The sequence below is a fragment of the Diadema antillarum genome, unplaced genomic scaffold (genome assembly GCF_040938485.1).
Source record: "Diadema antillarum isolate AM-2024a unplaced genomic scaffold, OU_Dant_1.0 seq00000998_RagTag, whole genome shotgun sequence".
NCBI classification, from domain to species: domain Eukaryota; kingdom Metazoa; phylum Echinodermata; class Echinoidea; order Diadematoida; family Diadematidae; genus Diadema; species Diadema antillarum.
In genome coordinates this window covers 2,202,030-2,226,084 of record NW_027271836.1, presented here as the reverse complement: position 1 = coordinate 2,226,084, position 24,055 = coordinate 2,202,030, and the positions used below count along the sequence as shown (strand labels likewise).

Here is a 24,055-nt window from a genome sequence, read left to right as displayed (position 1 = left end):
TGCGGTTGCCGTAGTATTCTTCTTCATCCCTAATTCCTTCTATCACCTCCCATCGCTTGGCTTTGTTGAGGGAGAAATGAATCCTTTTCTGCTCAGTATCGTCTAAAAACAAAAAATGAAAATGGTACAGTGCAGTTTACAATTTTCATTCCTTGAAAATAAAAAAGATTCACTATACACTTGGTTCCAAACTACCAGTCAAAAAGCGATTCATGCTGCATTTCAACAAAGAGACTAATATTTGAGCCCAGTGTCGACCGTAAATGAACACAAAATATGGTGGTGTAGAAGCTGGCTTTCATGTTAGCAAATGTTAACATCACACACACGAACTTTGCCATTTCAGAAAAAAAAAAGTAGCTTTATCTAGCTGGGTGAGTACATTCATCATACTGTGATAAAATGTCTTACAGTAGACAAGAGTAAAACAACACTAAAGTATGGTAACAATTTAGTCATACTGGAACAATACCATGAAACATGGTATACACTCAGCATTTTACAAACACATTACCTTTCATATTGAAAGAACCACTTTCCATTTGCCTCTTCACAGCAGCCTTGGCAGATTTCTTGACCTGATGGTCCTCACCATCAATCTTGGTCTTGACCACGATACTCTGCCTGCTGTAGAGTTGTTTGTAGGGGAAGGGCAGACGCCTGACATTGTGGCTGGTAGCAAGACCAAAGCGGGTTCCTTCTCTTCGTACCATGATTCTTTAGGTTCTCTAGGTTGCTTTACTTGTTGATTAAAAAGACTTGGACACCTGGTGTGTTTGTGCCCTGCAAATATAGACAGACGCATACAACATTATAACAATTAAAATAGATGATTCAAGTAGATTTGAAGGTATACATCAAGCAGGCATTTAAGTCTTCCTTCATTCCCAGAAAATAGCTGCAGCATTCTCAGCCATTTACCGTACTCATCAATCATCACTAGTAGTAGATCTATTAATCTCATTGGGGTGATGCTGATACCGGCATCAGTGACAACACTAGTTACCGGTATATGTTTATTTACAAGCAAGGGCCCTGTATATGTATATAAATGTTCCCTGGAAACTCCCACAATGTAATGATGGGGCTGGGCTATATGCCAAGGCTATCTGCATTTTAATTGCACCCACAACCCAAACACATTCATGTCGTTACTGGTTACAGCACCTCGGGTTACATTTGTCTGTATGTCTTCTGCAACTTCAGGCCAGGGATTTAGTACACAAATGGAGAGCCGCGCCGCCCTGTTGATTCTGAATCTTCGTTTGGACGTTGTCGTTGATGTAAGAACATTGTTTAGCCTATAGAACTCTAGCTAGGCCTACAGTTTGGACTATTTAATTCTATCTACCTAGGAATAAACTAACTTGTTATAGTTCTAACAACTAACGTTATAGTACTTATACATTCAAAACAGACTCTAATTTAGGCCTACCTCCTTTAATTTCTGTCGCCGATTGCTTTTTCAAGTTGTTGGTCGCTCTCTCCGGCACCACCTTCCTCCTTATCGCACTACTACTTAGTAGGCAGGCTTCCCTCGTTACTGTGCTTCATACTTTCTGATTTTACGGCAATTTTATACGCCATGGCATGGGCTGTTGCCTGTTGTTGTGGCTGTGTACTTGCTAGCTGTTGTGCAATACCACAAGACTTTGTTGACAGTTTAATTTTAGCACATGACGACATCCACATCCAGGTCTGGCCGCAATTGCAACCGCCGAGCCGACAAAGACCAGCCCGGCGCCCGAACGCGAAGCTCCCACGCACAGTAGAAACGTGACGTATCCCGCAGGAGTTCGGCCGACGATCCGCCTCCTGGCATGGCCTCTGCTCTTGCAGTGGGACGGAAAGCCCGGATCAAAGGTTAACTCGAACAAAAATAGCTGAACATTCGACCAAACACACGTCTGCACTTGAACTCCGAGCACTTAGTACAGTACTAGCAGTTGTCGAATGGAATGAATTTGTGAGGATGACTGGATATGAGAAATAATTGAATCGTTCATTGCCCTCTTCGAGAGATCATATTATTATAGTGCTCAGGGGTGGTGAAATGCATTGCATTGAATATCAATGGCTGCTTTTCAATACAGTGTTAGTCTGCCTCCCATACCCAAATGTGTTTTTGTTCTCTTTCGAGCGGGGCTATTTAGGCCCAGCTAGCCCTGTCTCTATGTGCTTCCCTAGTCGAAATGCATTTAGTATTTGATATGTTTTTCAAAGTATGCATTTAGTATTTGAAATGTTTTCCAAAGTATCCCATTCCAGTTTGATCATCATAGACATTATTATCTTCATCATCATTTATCACTCGCCTGTATAGGCCCCTAGATATATAGTCATTTCTAATAATTATTCCTATTCTTCTTTGTTCACACACATTACACCTGGATACCTTCTTTTACACTGGATACACTGTACCTTCTTTTGCACTTTTACGAGAATTGGCATGTATAATCAACATAATTATTTGTTTTCACATCTTCAATGTCATTACACAATATTGTAATCACTATATTTATGATATTTGTAAATTGTTTCACAAAATGACTGATTGTGATTATTGATGGTCGTTCTGTACAACATCCTAGTCACTTGTCACATATCTGTCACTCTGCTCACGATTCACTTTCTTTTTAATTCCCATTACTTTAAAAGTGATAACAAAACAGGAATTGGTGATATTATGCTGAAAATATGTATATGTGGTAGGAATGCAGTCCTTTGAACTGTATGTCTATGTACCGCGGGTACAGTGTATAACAATATGAAGTCAAAATACATGCATGTATGTAAATATACTCCACATCATGCAGGTATAAAAGAGAAAATATTTCGTCATTGTCGAAAGGCCCCTAATTGTATAGGTTGCCATATGTACAATGCTCTTGAAAGAAGGGAAAGATATTCACCAGATTTGGAATTTGACTTAAGCTAGTGTAGATAAATTCTTCTCTTATCCATTTTTAACCATACTCTGTGTCACAATGAATTTCATAGCAGGTGATTATTTTGATTATAACCTTTCAATGACTGTCATAATCTTGTTTGCACATGCAGATAATACAATGTACATGTAGTTCACTCCCGTTAAACCAGACCCATATGTTATGATGAAAATCTCTTTAGGATAAGGTATACATTCAGGTTTTAAAGATTACTACGGTGTATATAATAATAATAATAATAATAATAATAAGTACAGCATTTGTAATGCCCCTTCGATCTAGTATCCTATTCTGAGGCGCAGAGGGACGTAATTATGAAAAGAATAACGTACATCGTAGTCATAATTGTACATAAGAAGGTTGAAAAAGAAGAAAGAGATAGGTAGAGATATACACACCAATGAACAATTCGTTGAAAATTCAATCGAAACAAGATGCGAACATATGTGATTTCAAAAGCTTTTTATATGTTTCAATGGTCTCTGCTGATCGGATCCTCAGTGGAAGAGCGTTCCAGAGAGATGGGGCTGCAGAAACAAAGGCTTTTTCTCCGAGAGTCGAGATTGTTCTTTTAACTGTTAATTGTTTACTATTACATGATTACTATTATATATCTATCTTTATATACTTTTTACTGAATTCAGCTAAAATGAAATCTTGATACAACAAAAGAAAACTACCTGGCCTGAGTACTTTGCTGTAACTGACGCTGCCTTTTTCATTTATCTCTGGAGACCACCAGCAACAACAGCTACAATATCCTATCACAATCATTTCGCATGAAAAGGTATGAATCATGATAAGAGCCAACTTAATCCTCGCCAGATGCACACTATTATACCATGTACAGCATTATTTCGTGAATGATACCAGAAACCTGCCTTTCACTAGTATATGTTACAGTGAACATTCATACACACACAGGCTGTTGGAAAGTGTCTGAATTGCTACTTCAGATTCCTCAGTGCTCACTTGAAATTTTGATGTATGAATGAATTTCTTTTCTCTCCAAGAAATCACATAAAGGAGGAGTTTAGGCTCCAATTAAAATTGATTTCTCATATACGGTGTACAGTGGAAACTTGATATTGCATTAAGAGATCTGATATAACAAACTAATTTCTCCGGTCCCAAGGGATGCATTTCCTTTGTTTTTTATTATTTATTGCAAGCTGATATAACAAAATATCTGATATAAAGAACAAACTGTCTTGGTCCTAATGATTTTGTTATACACGTACTGAGTTTTCACTGTAGCAGTTTTCTGGTCAAAGGTAGATACTGTATAAGCTTTCAAAAAAATGTATACATGTACATTAAGATGTATAATTGCATAGATATACAGCTAGAGAGATATACACTGTGTATATATATATATATATATATATATATAAGTCCAAACATGTTGAGAATTCACGTATTGGCTCCAATTTAACGAAGAATAAACCGGTAATGCAATATTTCGCCAATATAGAGTTCAATAAACTCTATATTGGCGAAATATTGCATTACCGGTTTATTCTTCGTTATATATATATATATATATATATATATATATATATATACAGACAAACAGATAGATAGATTGATAGATAGATAGATAGATAGATAGACCAATAGATAGAGATGAGAGTGTGCTGCAGATATTTCTGTATCTCAATCTGTCTTCCATCTGCTGATTATCTCTTAGATAAGCTTGTACACTCATACATAAACTAATACATTTGTATATATAAACCCTTCAAAAAACTACACCTCATGCTTACACACACATACAAAGAGGAAACCAATTTAAACAACACATGCAAATGAATGATATCACAGAAAATCCAAATTCCAATGAAGCAATGCAAAAACGTTGTACATGAATTTTACTGTATGTTTATTTCAAAATTCATCTATTGTGGTAAATTCAGCTGTCATGTTTGAACAATACAACTGTATATACATATACATTTCCAAGTGAGTCACAGCTTTCATATTTCAGTTGGTACATGTAACAGTAAAATGCCAAGCTCGTAGATGCTAGATCCCAACAATTTCCACGTATATAACCAGGGCTCGACACTAACGGTGGCCCGGTGGCCCGAGGCCAGCCAGAGACGCACGTCGGGCCACCCAAATTTCAGAAATGAAGAATTTGGTGGCCTGATCGCGCCACCAAAAATAAAAGTTAGTGTGGAGCCCTGATATAACACACACAAAAATGGTTACACTACAGAGAGAACTGCAGCACAGTTATCTTTGTGACATGTTTTACTTCCCTATAAATCACTCTTCTCCAAATTCTGAGCAATCAAAAATATGAGTTTTTTTTTATGTATAGAACTAACTCCACATCAAGGCAATTTTTATTCTTTTTTTTATGGCATTTCCCCCCATTAAATCCATGAAACTATAAAAAAAATTTCTGCCATTTATATGGAAAGTTTGTGTTGAAAAACATTCCTGATCAGGTCATTCAGTTGCTAATATTGATGCAGCTAGTCGCTGTTCCACAGTGGCAAAGTAATGTAGTCTACCCTCAATAAGTTCTTATTGAACTGCTCTTATCTCGTGAAAATAAAGAGGCCGTGAATTCCCTATCTCCCTCTCCCTCTCTCTCTCTCTCACACACACACACACACACACACATACACATAAAATCATTCCTTGGCCAAATTGGTTCTCAGCTTCTTGCATAGAATTGCTAGCAGGCAGGCACACACAGAAATCGAAGCCAGCAAAACTGTCAAGGCAGAGGTCACAAGTCCTGCTACTGAGCTTGCCTACGAGTCTAAATTCAAAACTGATAAACCCTCAAAAACTCTCTGAATACATTTGTGGTTTAACCATAGACTCATTATTCATTCTTGGCTTTTTATTTTGGGTTTTTCAGCAAAGCAAGGGTCACTGGTAAAGGTCGACATAATATAATTCAGGTATACCTTCAAGAACAAATTTTGGGCAAGATCTATCACATAATACATTTCCATTCCCAAAACAACATTATGGCCTTTCGTTGGTAGGGTGACAAAACCTCGTATCTCAATATTTGGTGAAAATGAGTTTTCTTCATTATATTGAAGCTAGGAACCATTACTACGTAATTCCCAATCCTTATATGCCCATCTGCAAAAATAAGGTCACAAATGATAAATAAAAGTTGGCTGTTTCCATTGACTTACATGTCAGGCCCGTAGCCAGGGGGGGTGCGTCGGGTGCGTACGCACCCCCCCAAATTCTGAAAGGTCCACTTTTTCATAATAACGGTTTTTAGCAATTCTCAAGATAACAATCCAAATAAATATAAAGACACATTATATGCTACGTAAATGTGGAAGAGTACGTTTAACAATGTTAAAAATAATTGTACGAAACCCTTTTGTTGTATGAACCATCGGATCGTCCCCATGCACACAAACACAAATGTTATGTATCAATTTGTGCGAGCTATTATTATATTGGCACTGCATGCCATGGCCCTTGGCGCGTGTGACCGGTGTTTTTTTTTTCCACTGGCCGCCCGAGTACGTGCGATTCGTGGATGACATTAAGGTTGACACTTGCATTTTTTCACAGGTACAGAGGTAAGTGGATGAAAATCTAATAGCCTCAAGTTTACATATAAATTATGATAAAAATTAAAGAAATTCCTCGAAATTACTATAATCGAAAACCTGATACATTTTATATCTACGTCTCACAAAGATATAGTACATGTACATATAAGTACATGTTGGCATGATAATGCCTGGGGATAGATTATTATGTCAACTATTTTCCATTATGAATGCATGCTCCAATCAAATTGTGAAAAGGTGGTCATGAATTAGCATTTCTTACGAACGATCAGGAGAGACGAAACAAAATGAAAGGCCTGTCTTACTCCAGTTCTCTATTAGTTATACATTTTCTCATGTTGTGACAGTTCGATTGGTTCTCATTTTGAAGTGAGCCAAAACCTAAGAACATTCTCACTTATAATTTCCAAAGAGTATTATGCAGGCACGCAAACTCAATTTAGTTGTATTTCATTTAAATGTAATGGGTAAGAGGGTATGAGAGAGAATGCTGAGCTATGAAGTAAAATGGTAAAGTAAAAAGTTTGTCAGATAGTATTACAAAAGCCTGAATATTGCAAGAGCTCCGGAGTAAAAACAGTCAGGGAAAAACCCTATGTATGATAACATTGTGAGAGCGTTAGACTGCATTGTGACGCGTCGTTATTTAATTTACATTCTTTATTCATCTTTTTCATAAAAAACACAGGTAATGAGCCGGATTGGGTTAAAATTCTTACTTACAGCTTTGTAGAAGTCTGAGTCAACAGTATCACACAGTACTTCAAGACGTATTAGTACAAACGATTTCTTGAGCCTGCACCGTTTCAGGCTCTGTTCTGGATACGGCGGTAGAAACTCATTCTTTTTTGTTGTTTATTTTATCATTATTTACTAATCTCTTTTCTAACTTACAGGTAGCGGATTTCTTTGCAGGCCAAATTCGGAAATGTACTGTTGATTATTACTTATACATTTTCTCATGTTGTGACAGTTCTATTGGTTCTCATTTTAAAGTGAGCCAAAACCTAAGAACATTCTCACTTATAATTTCCAAAGAGTATTATGCAGGCACGCAAACTCATTTTAGTTGTATTTCATTTAAATGTAATGGGTAAGAGGGTATGAGAGAGAATGGAAAGTGCTGAGCTATGAAGTAAAATGGTAAAGTAAAAAGTTTGTCAGATAGTATTACAAAAGAAACTCATTCTTTTTTGTTTGTTTATTTTATCATTATTTACTTATCTCTCTTCTAACTTAAAGGTAGTGGATCTCTTTGCAGCCCAAATTCGAAAATGCTTAGAGACAGCTAGTAACCAAATATGCTACTATAATTACTTTAATAAATAAGAAATAACCATTCCAGTATGTATCTTAGTGTGCACAGTAAGACAGATCAAATCAAATAGGATAACATCTGAGCACTAAGCCTGAGGTCTGAATTTGCACTCAACTTCTTCCAATGGCTAACGGATGTTTAATTTTTGAATTTCACTGACCTCCAAATTTCACAAAGAAAACCTTCTTAGCATGATGGTTAATATGACATTTGACTGATATTGGAGATGTTTGCGAATCGGATCTACTACCTTTAATATTATTAAATCTAAAATGATTATTTGAAAGTTCGGAAATGCTGGAAATATCCTACCACAAGGAGGCAAAATATAAATGGTTCACATTTACAATTCATTTTGTTTTAAAAATTTTCTTATTTATTTTCGTTTTTGACAAACTCGCATACCAACGGCTGATATACTGTATAGTAAAGTGAATGTTTCATCTTCCAAACAGCATCCAATGGGATGGAAAACTCCAACTGAAAGGTGGACACCGTGACCATACTCGCTAAAGAAAACGCGTAATAGGGGTCGTTTTTTCTCACGGATTAGATGGAAAGTGTGATGTACGAGCGTATATAATCAAAGGGTATCAAAAAGGCCGAAATTTGGGAAAATGGTATATTGTTCAATCATGATGAAGTACTTCTTTAGGGTGCAGGAAACATTTAAGGAATACTTGTTTTTAAGGCCCAAAAAAATCATATGATCATTACTCGTTTAGGGGCCATTTTGAAAGTCCATGTATGAGCATGGTGTCCACCTTTTAATTGTCGCTACCCCTCCCGGGACAGTATCAAAGGACCGTTTTGTTAATTAACGCAATCCCCCCTTCCTTTAAAAATCCTGGCTTCAGGCCTGCTAACGCGGGTATACAATAGAAAAAATAAAAGTTAAAACAACACCAGGAAAATCACTATTCTCAATTTTGCGGCGCGCTACGCGCGCAGAGTCTCGAACACAATTAAACTTTGCAACTTCCTGGCAAAATGAGTTTTTACTATTTCCTAGATGAAATACCGTAACGCAATTGCATGCAACAGACAAAAATACAAATTTCCTCGATACTTTAAAACGTCATTAAAACAGTCAAAATTCACAATTTGCGGCGCGCTTCGCGCGCAAATTCTTATACAACTTTTGTAGTTCGGTCGTCCAAAGAATATATATATATATATATATATATATATATATATATATAATTGTGTGTGTGTGTGTGTGTGTGTGTGTGTGTGTGTGTGTGTGTCATCATTGGTATTGGTACCGAAGGTCCATTTTTTTAGTGACCGCACCCCCCCTTGAAAAATCCTGGCTACGGGCCTGCGTGTTATGGCAGCCATGTTTTTTAGCTCTCCTGAACATTTGACATTTTTGAGATACGAGGTTTTGTCACCCCACCAACGCTTTGTATGTGTTATATCGCCAGTATATGATAAAAGAAAAATTTGGGAATGACATTGAGAAAAAGGGATTGTGTCTTTACAGTACATCAATTGGAGAAAATGATCCATGTGAAGACAAAATAGCTTTGTTTGATCACCCCACTGGTTCTACGATTCACTAATCCCATGATTGTAATATCATACCAGACAAATGCTTCTTAAGCTTTCTTACCTATTTGACAAAAAATCAATTAAGATTCACCCTATTGAATATGAATGAATAGCAGTCTTACTTTTCTTTGAAATCGAAGCATAAAGACTTTTGTTTCAAATTGACTTTAGTGTATACATGAGTCGTGTATGAAAGTATTTCAGACACACTTACTGCTGACATTTTTATTTCCTTATCTGATTTAAGTATGTCCGTAAACAAAGGCACAACAGGTTCATTTGACGTTCAGACAAAGCTAATGGATACTTATTCAACATAATTATTCATCCACAGTCATCGGCACCAAAGCATACACTTTGACACAGCCACAAAAAAAAAAGGAGTAGCTCAAATAGAAGAGATGTATTTTTTTAAACAATTTGGAAACTTACTGGATCAGAGACAAAAATCAAAATATGACTTTGTAATTATTTATGTGTGTAAAACCACATGAAACCCAGAAAAAAAAAAAACCTCCAAAATCCTTGAAGGCTTTCATAACACCTTTCACATTTACTCTACGCTGACAATGGATGCCATAGCATTGTTGAGGTGCATTTACTGTTCGCTGGCAATGTATGCCATTGCAATGGTGAGGTGCATTTACTCTTCACTGGCATTGGATGCCATTACATTGGTGAGGTGCACTGCACTCAGAGCCACCCAGCTCAGACAGCTCTTCCCACAATGCAACAGATGCTGGACCTTGTTGATGTCAAGTTTGTCTTCTTCATTGAATATCTGTACAAGTGGAGAGGGGCAAAAAAACAAATACACAGAATCACAAACAAGTCCTTGCACAGAAAATACGCACAAACTCAACATTCAACAGAGAACTGCAATTACATAGGGGGACTACAGTGGTGAGTTAGACCGACCTTGTGCAAGTCAAGTTAATATTTGGTTCAGTGAAAGCTTAACAGGAGAGCTAACTATGCAATGGATCAATATATGAATATCACATAACACAAAATTTTGTTTTCATTTTTCCACAAACACACAGGTATTAAATTCATACAAGGATGGCCAAATTCATTAATACATGTTCGATGTAGAATCCTGACTGGTGTACCTGCATTGAGCATATTTCACTCAGAAACCCAAAATATACCTTGTTAGTTGGAGACATCTTTTACAGCTACAAATCATACTGGCATACATTATGTTGTTTTATTGTGAGGGTATGAAGGGACTATCCATTTTCTGTATTCCTTTCCATTCATTAAATTCATTTCTTTTCAATCTTACCCTGTGTAGGATATCTGTGATATAGATGAGTCTGGTCCTGTGCTCTGAGAGGTTTGTCTTCCTGCTGCTGGGTGGGGCATTAGACAGGAAGATCTCCAGGTTTTCGAGTACAAACTCAGCCTGTTTGGAAAAAAATGAGATGTGAATCACATGTGTCAGATCATCTGACATTACTCAACTGATTACATCTGCCAAAGTTATGCTTCCATTGGCATTGGTTTTGTCTACTCCAAAAAGTTATGAATAGATATTAATTACATTTTCGAGTAAAGTTGATGACACAAGGAACAGATGATTTGAATTTTGGTACTAATCCGGATCACCATCTGGATCCGAGAATAAATTTACAATCTTTTAAAGGATTCTTTGGGCAAACATTGTGGAAATTCAGGCTGCACATCCTTGAGGTGCACATACGCACACTGAATACGTGCTCAAGGCACAGCAAGAAGCTATCTAAAGGTAGAAACACTGTACTAACTAGAAAGGTTTTTTATCATTGGGAAAGAGGGCCATTTTAGCACAAGTGTTTATGTGTGGAAATGAGCTGCTTGGCAGAGGTCTGCACTCACAGAGTGCTTTTCAATGCACAAAATGTTTCATTTCAAATTTCTTCTTTCAAAGTACGCAGTAGTCAGCAAAGGTAAAGGACATCAATTGTCTCACCTCTGACAGAAAGTCGGCACTTTCTTTCAAAATCCCCCTGATCTTCTGGAGGAAAGGCGAGGGTCGTCTATCTCTGGTTGTTATGGAAACAGATGAGGATGACGATGACGATGAGGATGAGAGACTGACTGTGTCATCAGAATCTGACTCCTCCTTGCTCTCACATTTCTGTGGTGCAGGAAGATGAGAAGTAAGACATGAGGTATGACATAGCACGATGATTAGAACTCGAGACTGACATACTCACACAGTAATCTCTCTCATGTGTGTGTGTGTTTTGTTTTGTTGTTGTTGGGTTTTTGTTTTTTTTTTGGGGGGGGGGAACCTGCAGAACCAACAGACATATAGACGCACATTATTTTTTTGTCTCTTTTTGGTGCCACAATACGGAGCTGTGGTCAGTTATTTGTTTGTTTGTTTGTTCTGCTGCAAATTTGGTTGAATTTCACCTCAATCAATGTTGTTTCAACCTGTATTCTTCATGTCATTCTTTATACTGCCTAGAGACATTTGTTTCAAAATTAAATCAGGAAGGTAATTTGTAAGGGGAAAAAAAGTGAAGCAATTACGAGATGAAGAGCAGGATGAGATGTGCCACATGAGATTTACAACCGTTGAGATCAAGAAACCATTACAAATCAAGAGATTCTGACATACCACTCTGGATGCAAGCTTCCTTGCTTTCCTGATTCTGCGATGACAGGCAAAGTGTGTTCTCTGCTTGTAATGTCCAGCAGCCAGTTCCACTGTGCTCTTGACCACTAAGTCAACCGGTCTGATCGTGTATACCTGCAGTTGATGAGGTACAACAAAACACCAGGTGGTCACTTATAATGTCATTGCCAACACACATCCACCTGACAACAAGCCTGGTATTTGGTAATGTTAACAAAGCAACAACAACAACAAAAGTTTGTTGATGCATTCAAAGCAAAACATAAGATTGGATGCTTCCCCAAGTGTTGGTTGATCAGTGGACCAGTCTGGGCAAGTTCATCTTGTGTTTATAAAACAAATTCCATAAATTGTCGGGAAAGCTTATGCATTGTGTCACTTTGAAAAGGATTATTAAGTGCATAACCAAGTGAGACAAAAGAGAGGTCATTTGTAGTAATAATGTGCACATGACATAGTTGTGAACTGGCTTATTCAAGTCATTTGCACAATCAATCATGCAAACACAAGAAAGCTAGTTGCCTACAGCAAGATGATAAAAATCGCAAAATATTTCATCTCTGGTCTGCATGCCACAGAGTGAAAACATCAAGCTTGCAAGAATTCAGCAACAAAAATACATAAAAATGGCTTCTGGCAAATTGGCTAAAGGAATCATGGGCGTGTTATCTGAGATTTTTTGGAACATTTTCTTTAAGTCAAAATGCCCTGGCCAATATTAAGCGTATCAGTCGCAAAATGCAAATGTCAAAATGAGTATTTAGAAAGAGTTTTGTAATGTACCTGAGTGCTCCAAATCTTCCTCACACAGCGGTGACGGTAGTGATCTGCTTTTTCTCCACAGTCCCAACAGAATTGATGTCCACATTTGCATTGCATGAAGTAACAGCCATATTCCTTCTCAATGGGATAATAGCAATTAGGGCATCTCTTGGTTGGCACACGCACAGTGAGGTCGCCATTGAGAGGCCTCGAACCTAAAGAGACAATAGAGAGAGACAAAAAAAAAAGGCACAACATAAGGTTAATTCTCCTTTTGTTAGAAGCAATGGTGATTTAAGCTTTGCAGAAACTTGAAATGAAGAAAATATGATTGAAAAGAGAGCATAAAAAGTATATTTGTATTCTGATTTAACATCTATTAGTATTTTTCACCCCCTCTGGAACTCTTTTGAGTTTGGGAAACAAGTCATGCAAGTTTCATTTTCCCACCAAAAACAAAGATATACCCCTGTTACACATACGAAGAAGCTAACGCAAGGCCGCCCTTGGACAAGCCTAACGTCAGCTTCCTTTTGTATGTGTCAACAGTCACACAAATCTTGGGCCAGTATCGGGTTGACTTTATTTCAGGCCACCTCTTCAGGTGGTCTGAGGCTGGCCAGCTTTGTGAAAATGGCATCCAGCCCGAGGCCATTTTTCACAGCTGCGCTATTGACTAGTCACATGACCTTATGCAGAGGGGCCATGTGAACCATAGTATTATGTCCAAACCATATACATGTAAAACGCTGTTGTGCTTTTGCTTGAGTTGGCCCAAAGTTCATGTGTAGAATAGCTCACAAAGCGGCCTCAGGTTGGCTACAAAAAGCAGGCCTTGAGCAACCTTTCATGTGTAACAGGGGTCAAAGTGCATTTGGCTTTAAAGCTCCTTCAGAGGGCAAGGGAAATATTACTCTAAGCATCACATATTGTTGTAGACTTCACATCCAGCTATGACAGCTCAAAATTTTATCAAAACCTTGAAAATTCACATCTTTTGCATAAGTTATCCCATGTAACTTCAACTTCACTATCAAATGTGTTTTGCTACTATTTCTGCATCCACTGTATGCACACATTTCAGGTTAATTTCAACTGATCTCATGCAATAGCTTAATTGCCTTGTTCTCAGTGAGCCAAGGGACATCATCACACAGTAGTGAAAGATTAATTTGCAATGCCAATAACATTTGATACTTAAGTGAATGAGAATCAGACAAACTTAGTCAACTCACGCAGAAGTTTGGCGGCCTTCTTGCGGTACACCTCTGCCTGCTTACAAGAGGCTGGCCAATGAGCTTCCTTCTTGCACTCGGAGCACCAGAATGAGCCGCACTCACAGCTGATTGGAACCACGCCTCTCTTGCCGACACTGCCAACATCTGTTTTCTGACTGGCCACTGTGAGCAGACGACCGCATGATGGACTGGGGCACCACTGCAGCTCTGGCTGCAGCATGAGGGCAGTATTCACCTTGTTTGCTAGGTGACGAGCAAAGAATGTGGCTGGGAGGAATGACATCATGGTAACCTCATCCACAAGACTGGTGCACTGGTAACCCTGTCAAGAATGAGAAGGAAAAATAATTAAAATCGACATCTATACAGATCAAACATTTGTTTGTGCCATGGTGGAAATGCTTGGCAAATGAAGGTATCATAATGTAGTACTGGGTTCTCTGAGTAAGGATAGATATTGGTATAGGAGAAGACTGGGAATACTTACTGGACAGGCAATTCTGAGGTCTCCCTGCTCCACCCTTGACATCATGTGACTGCTCCAGCATTGGTCACAAAACCAATGGCTACAGGCAGTCAGAGCGGTGCCAGGACAATTCTCACTCAGCTCCTCATAGCAGATGTTACAATATCCACACTCACTGGATGATACAGATGGGGTACTGTCAACAGTCTCAGAGTCTTCTGCATCTTTCTGCTGTAGGGCCTATAAATTTAAACAGAGCAAAAAAGAAAAGAAAAATTTACATAGTAATTATCAAAGATTCAATATGACAACCATCACAAATGTGGCATGACCAAAAAGTGCAAAAACAAATATAAGTGTATTAGAAAACAGCCTGAAACTGGAACATTTTGTGTTCTGGGAGGAGATAATGCCTTCTACCTAAAAAGAAATAATAAAAATAGAAATAAAAAATGAAAATTAAATAAATAATAATAATAGTAATAGTAATCATAATCAAATATTAAGTAGAATTATGGAGCTGCCACAAAGCAGCTGCTCCTCTTGTATTATTGACATACTTTGTCTTGTATGATATCAAAATTACCTTTTTAAAGGGGACATTTTTTTTTCTTTTTGAAAAGTTCTGTATTTACCTTCTGGACTGCCTTGTGTGGATTGGTGACATCATATCTCCAGCCTAGCGTAGACTGGGTGGTTTCCATGGCGAAAGCTGGCTTACAAGGCAAAGAGTGGTTTGAATTTTCAAACAAATATCTGCAGAGAGAAAATATATTGTAACAGAAGAAATATTGAAATCAGTTAATAGCAAAATCTCCATAAATTCTGAGTTAAATGTTTGTGCTGTTCTGATGTCTAATATTACATCTTTGTTAACAATTTGGACTGAATTTTGGCTGGCAGTGACTTCTACAGATTTAAATCCATAGAGGCCTTGACAATTATTTTTATTCATATTTGTTTTTTTGTTTTTTTTTACCAATCATCTAACGGATTCAGAGGTGCCACAAACAAATTCTATGGTAACTGCTATATGCCTTGGGCAACAGTTTAATGGTTGACAGAACTCACCTCTCTGAAGGCAATGTCGCTACTCCTGAGCTCACAGCATGGACCACATCTATGATGTTGCAGACACCAGGACCAGTCACGCACTCTGACAGCATCTCTCGGTCTTCAGTCACCCCACACAGCTTTACTCTGATGTCTTCTACCAGACTGTCATCGTCTTTTACACTCAGCCATGGATCAAGCATGCAGTCCACGATCAGAGAGACATGATGACCAGCCTGCAGGAGACTACTGGCCAAGACTTCACCTTTGGCACTGGTCTGAAGACGGTCAATGATCGAGTCAGTGATGTTGATGGCAAATCGGCGAGGAGTGCACAGACCCTCGGTGTAGTTCTCACCAAAATTCCCGCTCAGTGCATCCAAGGCAATGCTGGTGGTTTCCACTGCCACATCAACACTTGCTTTGATGCGAAGGGCAGCAAGTTCCTCCATTTTCTTTTTCTCTTCTATCTCGTTCAGTTGCCTTTTTGTCTCCTTCTCAGCCTCCAGTCTCTCTTGCCTCCTCTCCTTCCTGGTTTTCTTCCTCGTTGACTCCTGCACGTCATCAGTGACCTGGGGTTCGACAATCACCATGACATCTTCCTTGTCAACAAGAAAGACTCGATCCTTGGTACCCAAGGCCTGCTGGCTTTCCTCCTGATGTCTCCATGAAGTCCTCCTGAGGTCTCCATGGCGATGAGGTTCCATCATAGCCTTGGCAACAAGAACCTCCAGGGCATCAGTACACACCTGGTAGGGTTCTGCATCTTTGGTCTCTTCTTGCCAGTACTGCTCCTCTTCTTCCCCCCACTCCTGGGTGAAGTCCTCATCAAACTCCCACTGACTGTCTGAGTAGAACTCTTGCATACTGCACTGATGTAACTTGTGTGTCCTATTTCTGCTGTTTCTCTTTCGTTTTCCACTATCTGTATTCAAAAAGAAAGAATCACAGTACTGATTATGAAATAGTTCTCCTGAGCCTTATCCTCCAGAGTAATCTAAAAACACTTGTGTCTGCTGGTCAGCTACATACTAAAAGAGAAATCTTTATCTTTCTGCAAAAGGACAAACAGCATAGCAGTTTTTGACTCCACACAATTCTATTCAATGTGTCGGAGTTAAATTCAATACCAACCACATTCATTCTTTCCAATTCATTTCTCATGGACTTACATACGGATGTTATTGCCGATGTTGGACACATTCTCCTCCACACAGGTCACATACAAACACACAAATATCCTTACCTGCTGGATTGCAGTACGTCTGGAGGGTTTGCCTGGGAGGAGCCAATGTAACATCATACCAGACAGTGCTTGGAAGAGCATCCTCCTCATCATGATGTTTTCTCCTCCTCCTAGATCTCCATCTATTCTTCTTCCCAAAGTCATCATCATTTCCTATCACATCCCCAGTCTGCTGTCCCACAAAGACATCGGTGGCAGCAGTGTACTTTTTCTTTGGGGACTTTGGAACCTCACTGACTGATGAGTCATAGACTCCTGTGCATTTCCTTCCATCTCGGCCCTGCTTCAGCATGTGGTGCTCCGTGATGATGCTGCGGTTGCCGTAGTACTCTTCTTCATCCCTAATTCCTTCTATCACCTCCCATCGCTTGGCTTTGTTGAGGGAGAAGTGAATCCCTTTCTGCTCAGTATCATCTACAAAAAAGAAAAGAAAATGAAAATGGAACATTTTACAATTTTCATTTCTCCAAAAATAAGATTCCCATACACATGGTTTCAAATCTGGCCAGTCAAAAACAATTCTTCCTGCACTTAAACAAACAAACTAATGTCTGAACCAGATGTTGACAGAAAATGAACACAAATTCTAAAGTGAGGAAGCTGGTTTTCATTTTGGCAAATGTGAACACCACAAATATGGGGTGGTATTCTGAAATCCTTCCTAGGAAGAAATTTCTTCCTAAGTCAGGATTTTTTCCTAAGTGGTATTCTGAAAATCTTCTTAAGTTTCTTCCTAAGTAGACTTAGGAAGAAACTTAGGAAGGGGGCGGGAATATGCAAATTTCTGACTTAGGAAGAAGTTGGTATTCTAGAATGCACTTAGGAAAGAATTTTAGGAAAATATTTAGGAAAGCTCCACCCCTGTCCTAAGTACGTTGTTAAGAATAGCAAACTGCAAGCATCGTGATAGGCGCGCTTGTCAGTCATTGCGCGCACATGTACTTTGATGCGCGAAATGAGCGTGAGAAAGGGGACATGCCGCGCCCTCGTGTATTTGACCCTACGTCATAGTAATATGCGATTGTCATTGGCAGACATCGGTTAGTTCCTTATGATACGGCATTTCGTATTGGCTTAGGAAAGGACGTGGGCGGGAATAAGGATGGCCTAATTTGCATTAAGAAGTGCCTAGGAAGAAATTTCAGAATACCAATTTTGTCTTTCCTAGGCACTTCCTAAGTTTCTGACTTACATTTGTAGGAAGAAACTTAGGAAGAAACTTAGGAAGATTTTCAGAATACCATCCATGAGCTTTGCTATTTCAGACGAGAAAAAAAAAAAGACATAGATTTCTATAGTTGCTAAGAATAAAGTATGAATGTATCGTGTCTGTCCTATTTTCAACTAGATGAAATACCTTGACAATAGAAAGGAGTTACATAAACAGGTACTAGTAAACATCGTAAATGAGAAAAATATTTTCAAATAGTATGCACACTTGGCATCTGACATCATGTGAGCCACCCCAAATTGACCATACATACACATTACCTTGGACATTGAAAGCACCACTTTCCATTTGCCTCTTCACAGCAGCCTTGGCAGATTTCTTGACCTGATGGTCCTCACCATCAATCTTGGTCTTGACCACGATACTCTGCCTGCTGCAGAGTTCTTTGTAAGGGAAGGGCAGACGCCTGACGTTGTGGCTGGTAGCAAGACCAAAGCGGGTTCCTTCTCTTCGCACCATGATTCTTTAGGTTCTCTTGGTCGCTTTACTTGTTGATTAAAAAGACTTGGACAACTGGTGCGTTTGTTACCTGGGTTACCTGCAAAGAAGGAAGCATATAACATGTAGGCTACCATTGCATAGGTAGATGATTCAAGTTAGGGACTTGGGGGTTCTACATGTAGCTTAGAAATACACTTTTTAATAGGCCATACTACTACAGGGATTGGTCATGATACTTTAATTCACTCTCAGAGGATAGCTACAGTGCAGTAAGCAATTTAATCATTTATAATCTACTACCCTATAATATTCAAAGAGGTGCGGTGTTTACTACGTTGTTAGATTAACCCCAGGACGCTGCAACCAGCTGTACCAGTGACCAGAACACTGTGTGTTCCAGTCATCGTGCAGTTGATGTTACTATATTTTTATGTACAATTGCACAATATCAAAGAGGAATTGTAAGTTGTAGTTGTATTTAAATCTACGAAAATTGATATGTTTTCAGGTCAGCAAACTACCACACTTTGGCAATAAACACTGAGTAGCCCAAGGCTAACGAGTAACGTTACAGCTATCTTGACTATTGACATAGTCTATTCTGTGACTAGCCAACTTCCCAGCTCCTGAGATTATCACCTGACAGTGTACTGTGGCTATTATAGCAATCACTACACATATAACTAGGCTATAGGTCTAGGCCTAGGCCTATAAATATATCTAACATTTGTTAGTAACTTGTTTAGAAGGCATGCAAGTAAATTTATTCCTCGCCCTCGGGCAGTGGTCAGCAATTTATGCAAGAAGCTTTAATTCTGAGCTAGCTAGTTGTTCGTTGTAGTTGCACTGCACATTCATTGAGAAAACATATAGTTCTCAAGATTTCAGTGGCAAACCATGGATCTGAGTTTACTAGTACACTAGCCGTTTACAAACCATGGAGGTAAAGTCTCCACGTCAGACCACGATATAAATAACCGCACACAGCCCTGTCGCGCGCTGTACACAAGTGTCGCGACTCTTCGCACGGCGTCTGGTCGGGCTGGCTGGAGGCAGGGAGTAGACCCACATCTGGAAGTAATGAGTTAAATTACCTGCTTCTTTTACTTCTTGCGCCGATTGCTTATTCTTGCTCTTGCTGGTCGCTTTCCCCGACACCACCTTCCTCCTTTCGGCACTGGACAGGCTCACCTCGACACTGTGCTTCATCTTCGCCAATTTTATGCTTTATATGAGCTCACATTGTGTCCTTTCTAGCTGTTGTGCAATACCACAAGACTTTGTTGACAGTTTAATCTATCTTGGCACAGTGACGACATCCGCTGCACTTTGAGTCCGGCCGACTCTCCGCATGTGTGTTGCGCCACGGCGATCGACAGCCCAGAGAGCGAGAGAAGCGGGGATCAAAGGTTATTTCAGTGGTTGTTTCCAATGCAGCTGTGGTTTACGTAATCTCATTAGTGGGTCGTAATCCCGACCATTCGACCATTCGATCAATCATGAGTCTGGACTAATAAAACACGAGTACTTGGACGAGTTCATTGTTAGATGGGTAGGAATTACTTGAATTGTGAGGGTGAATGGATATGAAAAATATTTGAATCATTGCGATAATGCTCTTTTCGAGATTTTCAAGTGAAGGGCATATTTCTGCAGGGACTGCATCAGTATCACTTCTACAAGAAAACCTAACTACTTAAAGGACAAGTTCACCTTCATAGACATGTGGGTTGAGTGAATGCAGCAATATTAGTAGAACACAACAGTGAGAGCTTGAGCAAAATCGGACAATCAGTTAAAAAGTTATCAATTTTTGAAGTTTCTGCTCATTCAAGGCTGGATGAAAAGACTACTATAGCTTGTGATGTCACATGAGTACAACGATATAAAGAAAGAATAAAGAAAATTCAACATATTTCCATTTTTCTCCCATAACAAAAGAACACTCAACTTCTCTCTTTCAGAAGGCAGGGGGAATAATATTACCCTTAACATACGTCAGTAGCAAGTCGAAGAACTGTGCACTTTATTCAAAAAGTAAAGTTTTGTGAAATTCTCTTTTTATATTCCTTATATAGTTGTACGCATGTGACATCATATACTGTAGTAGTCTTTTCTTCCAGCAGTGACTGCGCAAATTCTTAAAATATTCATAACTTTTGAACGGATTGTCCAATTTTCCTCAAATTTTCACTGATGTGCTCTACTAATATTGCTGCATTCTCTCAATCCTTATGTATATGAAGGTGGACTTGTCCTTTAAATTGTAGTCTGTTTCCCCTACCGTGACAGGCATTTGGTTCTCTTTCGATCGGGGCTAATGAAATGTTTTCATATTTAGTATTCCATCCCAATTTTGAATTTGATCATCATAAACATTATAATCGTCATCATCATCATCACCATCCCTCTTTTCTTCTCATTCTTCTTCTGCTTCGTCACCTTCTTACCACTTCCTAACCAAGGGAATCGAAATGTATCGTTTACACAACTTCATTGTCATTGTCATTACAGTATTGTATCATAATCATTATTATCTTGAGTCCTGTTTCATGATTATTACTATCAGTGTCATTGTGTCCATCGATTTATCTTTCTAACAGAACTGTTTCTTCATCATATCTGTCACTATCATGCCCATGATTTCATTGTTTTTTATTACATTCCATTGCTTTAAAATTGATAACACATAAGAATTAATTGCCAGATGCCAGAGATATGTGCATGTATTCATGTCAATCTAAGCATTAAATATAAAAGAATTGCATGGATTACAGGCAAAATCAAACTGTACAGATGAAAAGAGGAACAATGCATTTTGTCATCGTTTATACCTGTGGGTTAATATAAATATGTACAATTCGTAAGAAAAAAAGTCCTGAGATTTTAAGAAATGGCGCAGATAAATTCTTCACTAGATTTCTATTCTAAATTTCTATACTTTGTTTCACTACAAATTCCAAAGCAAAGTTGATTATTCGATTGACCTTTTGATGACTGTCATAATCTCCTTGTTTGCATTATAATCTACCTTTTCTTGGGGCTGCCAACGACAATAATATATTTGGGATGACAAGGTGATGGATGATAAAAACTGAGTTTATATCATAACCAGATGCACACTACACTATATGCAGCATATTTTGAAAATCATTTTAGAAATAATTGCCTTTCTGCAAATAGCCTATATAATATATATATATATATATATATATATATATATATAATATATATGTATTACATCATACACATGTAAACATATACACACAATATGTGAATATGATTACATAAATTATATATATTATATGTATATATACATATATATATATATATATATATATATATATATAGTAGAATTATACACACACATACACATATAAGATACACCCGGCCACAATCTTTACACAAACAACATCACAAGACCGCACTCAGCAGTAATACAGTAAGTTTTTTTGTTCTGTGATTGTATTTATTAATACTATGTTTGTTTGTATGTTTTGTATTTATTGTTATGTTTAGTATATTTTTGAATGTATAATATTGAAGGTTAGTTAAGTTCAGTATGAATTTACACCGAGGTTGATTTTGTTTATATGTTGTTATTGTCATTGTAGATTCTGAAGAAGGGCAATTCGCCCGAAAGCTTAATTAAAAGGGTGCTACCCAACATCGGCTACGTCTCTGTGCAAGCTTTGCTGTCAATATATATATATAATCATGTAGATACACAGCTAGAGAGATATATAGACAGATAGGTAGACAAACAGATAGATATGATATATCGTAGATGAGATAAATAGATACTGTACGAGCTGAAATTTTTGTGGTGGTTTTATTTTCACGAATTTCACGTATCGCCTTTGAACCGCGAAAATAACGACGCGTGAATAACCAAGTTCAGTTAGACCCTCGCAATCGCGAAATTAACAACACACGAAAATGTCCTCCAAGTAGCAATTTGCCAAAATATCTGTACGCAAAAATTTCAGCTCGTACAGTAGATAGATAGATGAAAGTATTATGGATATAACTCTCTCTTATCTAAATCTGTCTCCTATCTGCTATTTATTTATTACAGTAATATACACATCCATACTCACAGGAACACACACTCATACATAAAATAGTACATTAGAATATAGAACCCTTCACACACTTCATGTCCCATGCTTACACACACAAAAAGAATGCCACATGCATGCACATAAAAAATCACAGGAAATTCCAATTCCAAAGTAGGAATGCAAAAGAATCATTCATGGATTTCACTGTATATTTCCCAATTCATATCTTCAGCTTTTATATTTCACCAATATACATATTTCCACATGAGTACATTTCAGTGGGTAGGCAGTCACATAATACAATTGCACAAATGCAATGTATAATTGGCACGATGGGGACAAAATTAGTTGTTCCCCTGATCAGAATAATTCATCAGCAATTATCACTGCAAACTACTGAGCTTGAAATTTCATGGTACATTACAAAGTAAATCCAAATACAATCATCTATGGGGCCAAGTGTACAAAGACATCAAGGCATAGATATTGCACAGATTTCAAAGGTTTGTACAAATATTTGACAACTGTCCTGCCCTTTATCTATAAGAATTCTGAACATAACTGTATGTAAATGCTTCTTTCTTGCTACTGGAAAATGCATTCCAAATTTATTGGTGACTCATTCTGTTTTTTCATTCCTCTATGAATCCAGAATATAAAAGGAGCATCCATAATCACAGAGAAAACTAGTATTAGAAAAAAAAAAATGTGACAATAACTTACAGTAGCTCTTACTGCTCAGAGAGGCAACCTAAAAAATGCTTGAAGTTACAGCGGAATGTTCAAATGAATAGCCACCATATCCCTCTCATTGTACTTTTTTTAATGCTTCCATTTATTCGACATTTTCACTTTAACCCGTTGAGGACGAGTCCCAAGTATACTCGAGCAGGTGTCTGTGGGAAATGCATTTTGTAGCAAATCAAACCATCCTCAATGGGTTAAGACACTAAATATATTGTAACATAACATAATGATAACTTTACACAAGTGCAAAATGCCATGATTGTGTGCAGTCAAATAAACATCAGGGAAATAGAAGGGAAGATATATTTCTGTGTTTCCTCCAAAGACATGTGCATATTAAAGCAGACTACTCAGCTCAAAACCCACCAATAAAAAAAAAAACCACAATAGGCCAAAATGAATGTCCGCTTTTCTACATAGTTTCAAAGAGAAGGCTCTTTGCTTTAGAATAAATATAACTTGTTAAAATTTGACCAATCAAGCCCACTCAAAAAAAAAAAATGATTGAAATACGAGAGAGTTAGGAGGAGCAGTTTAACAAAAAAGGAAGAAATGATGATTTAAAGCTTAGGGTCACTCTGGAATGTTGTGAAGAAGTATCAATTTCCTGGCAGAAAAAAAAGTTCCAGTAAAACTGTTAATTTCTTGATTTTGGTTTGGTTTTATGCCATCTAATTTTGATATTAGGTAGAAAAAACAGTATTCTCTCAGGTAAGACAAACTTAGAACAATTGAGTTGGCCAATCAAAATGACATATCTTGGCCCATTACAAATAATCCTAATCAATGACTTTT

The 24,055-nt window shown here is 38.0% G+C and overlaps 1 protein-coding gene and 1 long non-coding RNA gene across 2 annotated transcripts; both read right to left on the bottom strand.

Moving 5' to 3' along the window:
• Positions 1–10: 10 nt before the first annotated feature.
• LOC139742399 (uncharacterized) lies at positions 11–1,613 on the bottom strand. Its single transcript, XR_011711675.1, has 3 exons — positions 1,436–1,613; positions 515–783; positions 11–102 (listed from the first exon to the last, which is right to left on the bottom strand). It is a non-coding gene; the product is annotated as an uncharacterized lncRNA (long non-coding RNA).
• Positions 1,614–9,814: 8,201 nt separating this feature from the next.
• LOC139742377 (uncharacterized) lies at positions 9,815–18,467 on the bottom strand. Its single transcript, XM_071652955.1, has 11 exons — positions 18,269–18,467; positions 16,778–17,191; positions 15,550–16,456; positions 15,114–15,234; positions 14,500–14,718; positions 14,010–14,334; positions 12,796–12,989; positions 11,995–12,126; positions 11,338–11,505; positions 10,672–10,791; positions 9,815–10,164 (listed from the first exon to the last, which is right to left on the bottom strand). The coding sequence occupies exons 1-11, from the start codon at positions 18,465–18,467 to the stop codon at positions 10,027–10,029; spliced, it is 2,937 nt and encodes a 978-aa protein (XP_071509056.1). The 3' UTR covers positions 9,815–10,026.
• Between the last annotated feature and the right edge of the window lie 5,588 nt (positions 18,468–24,055).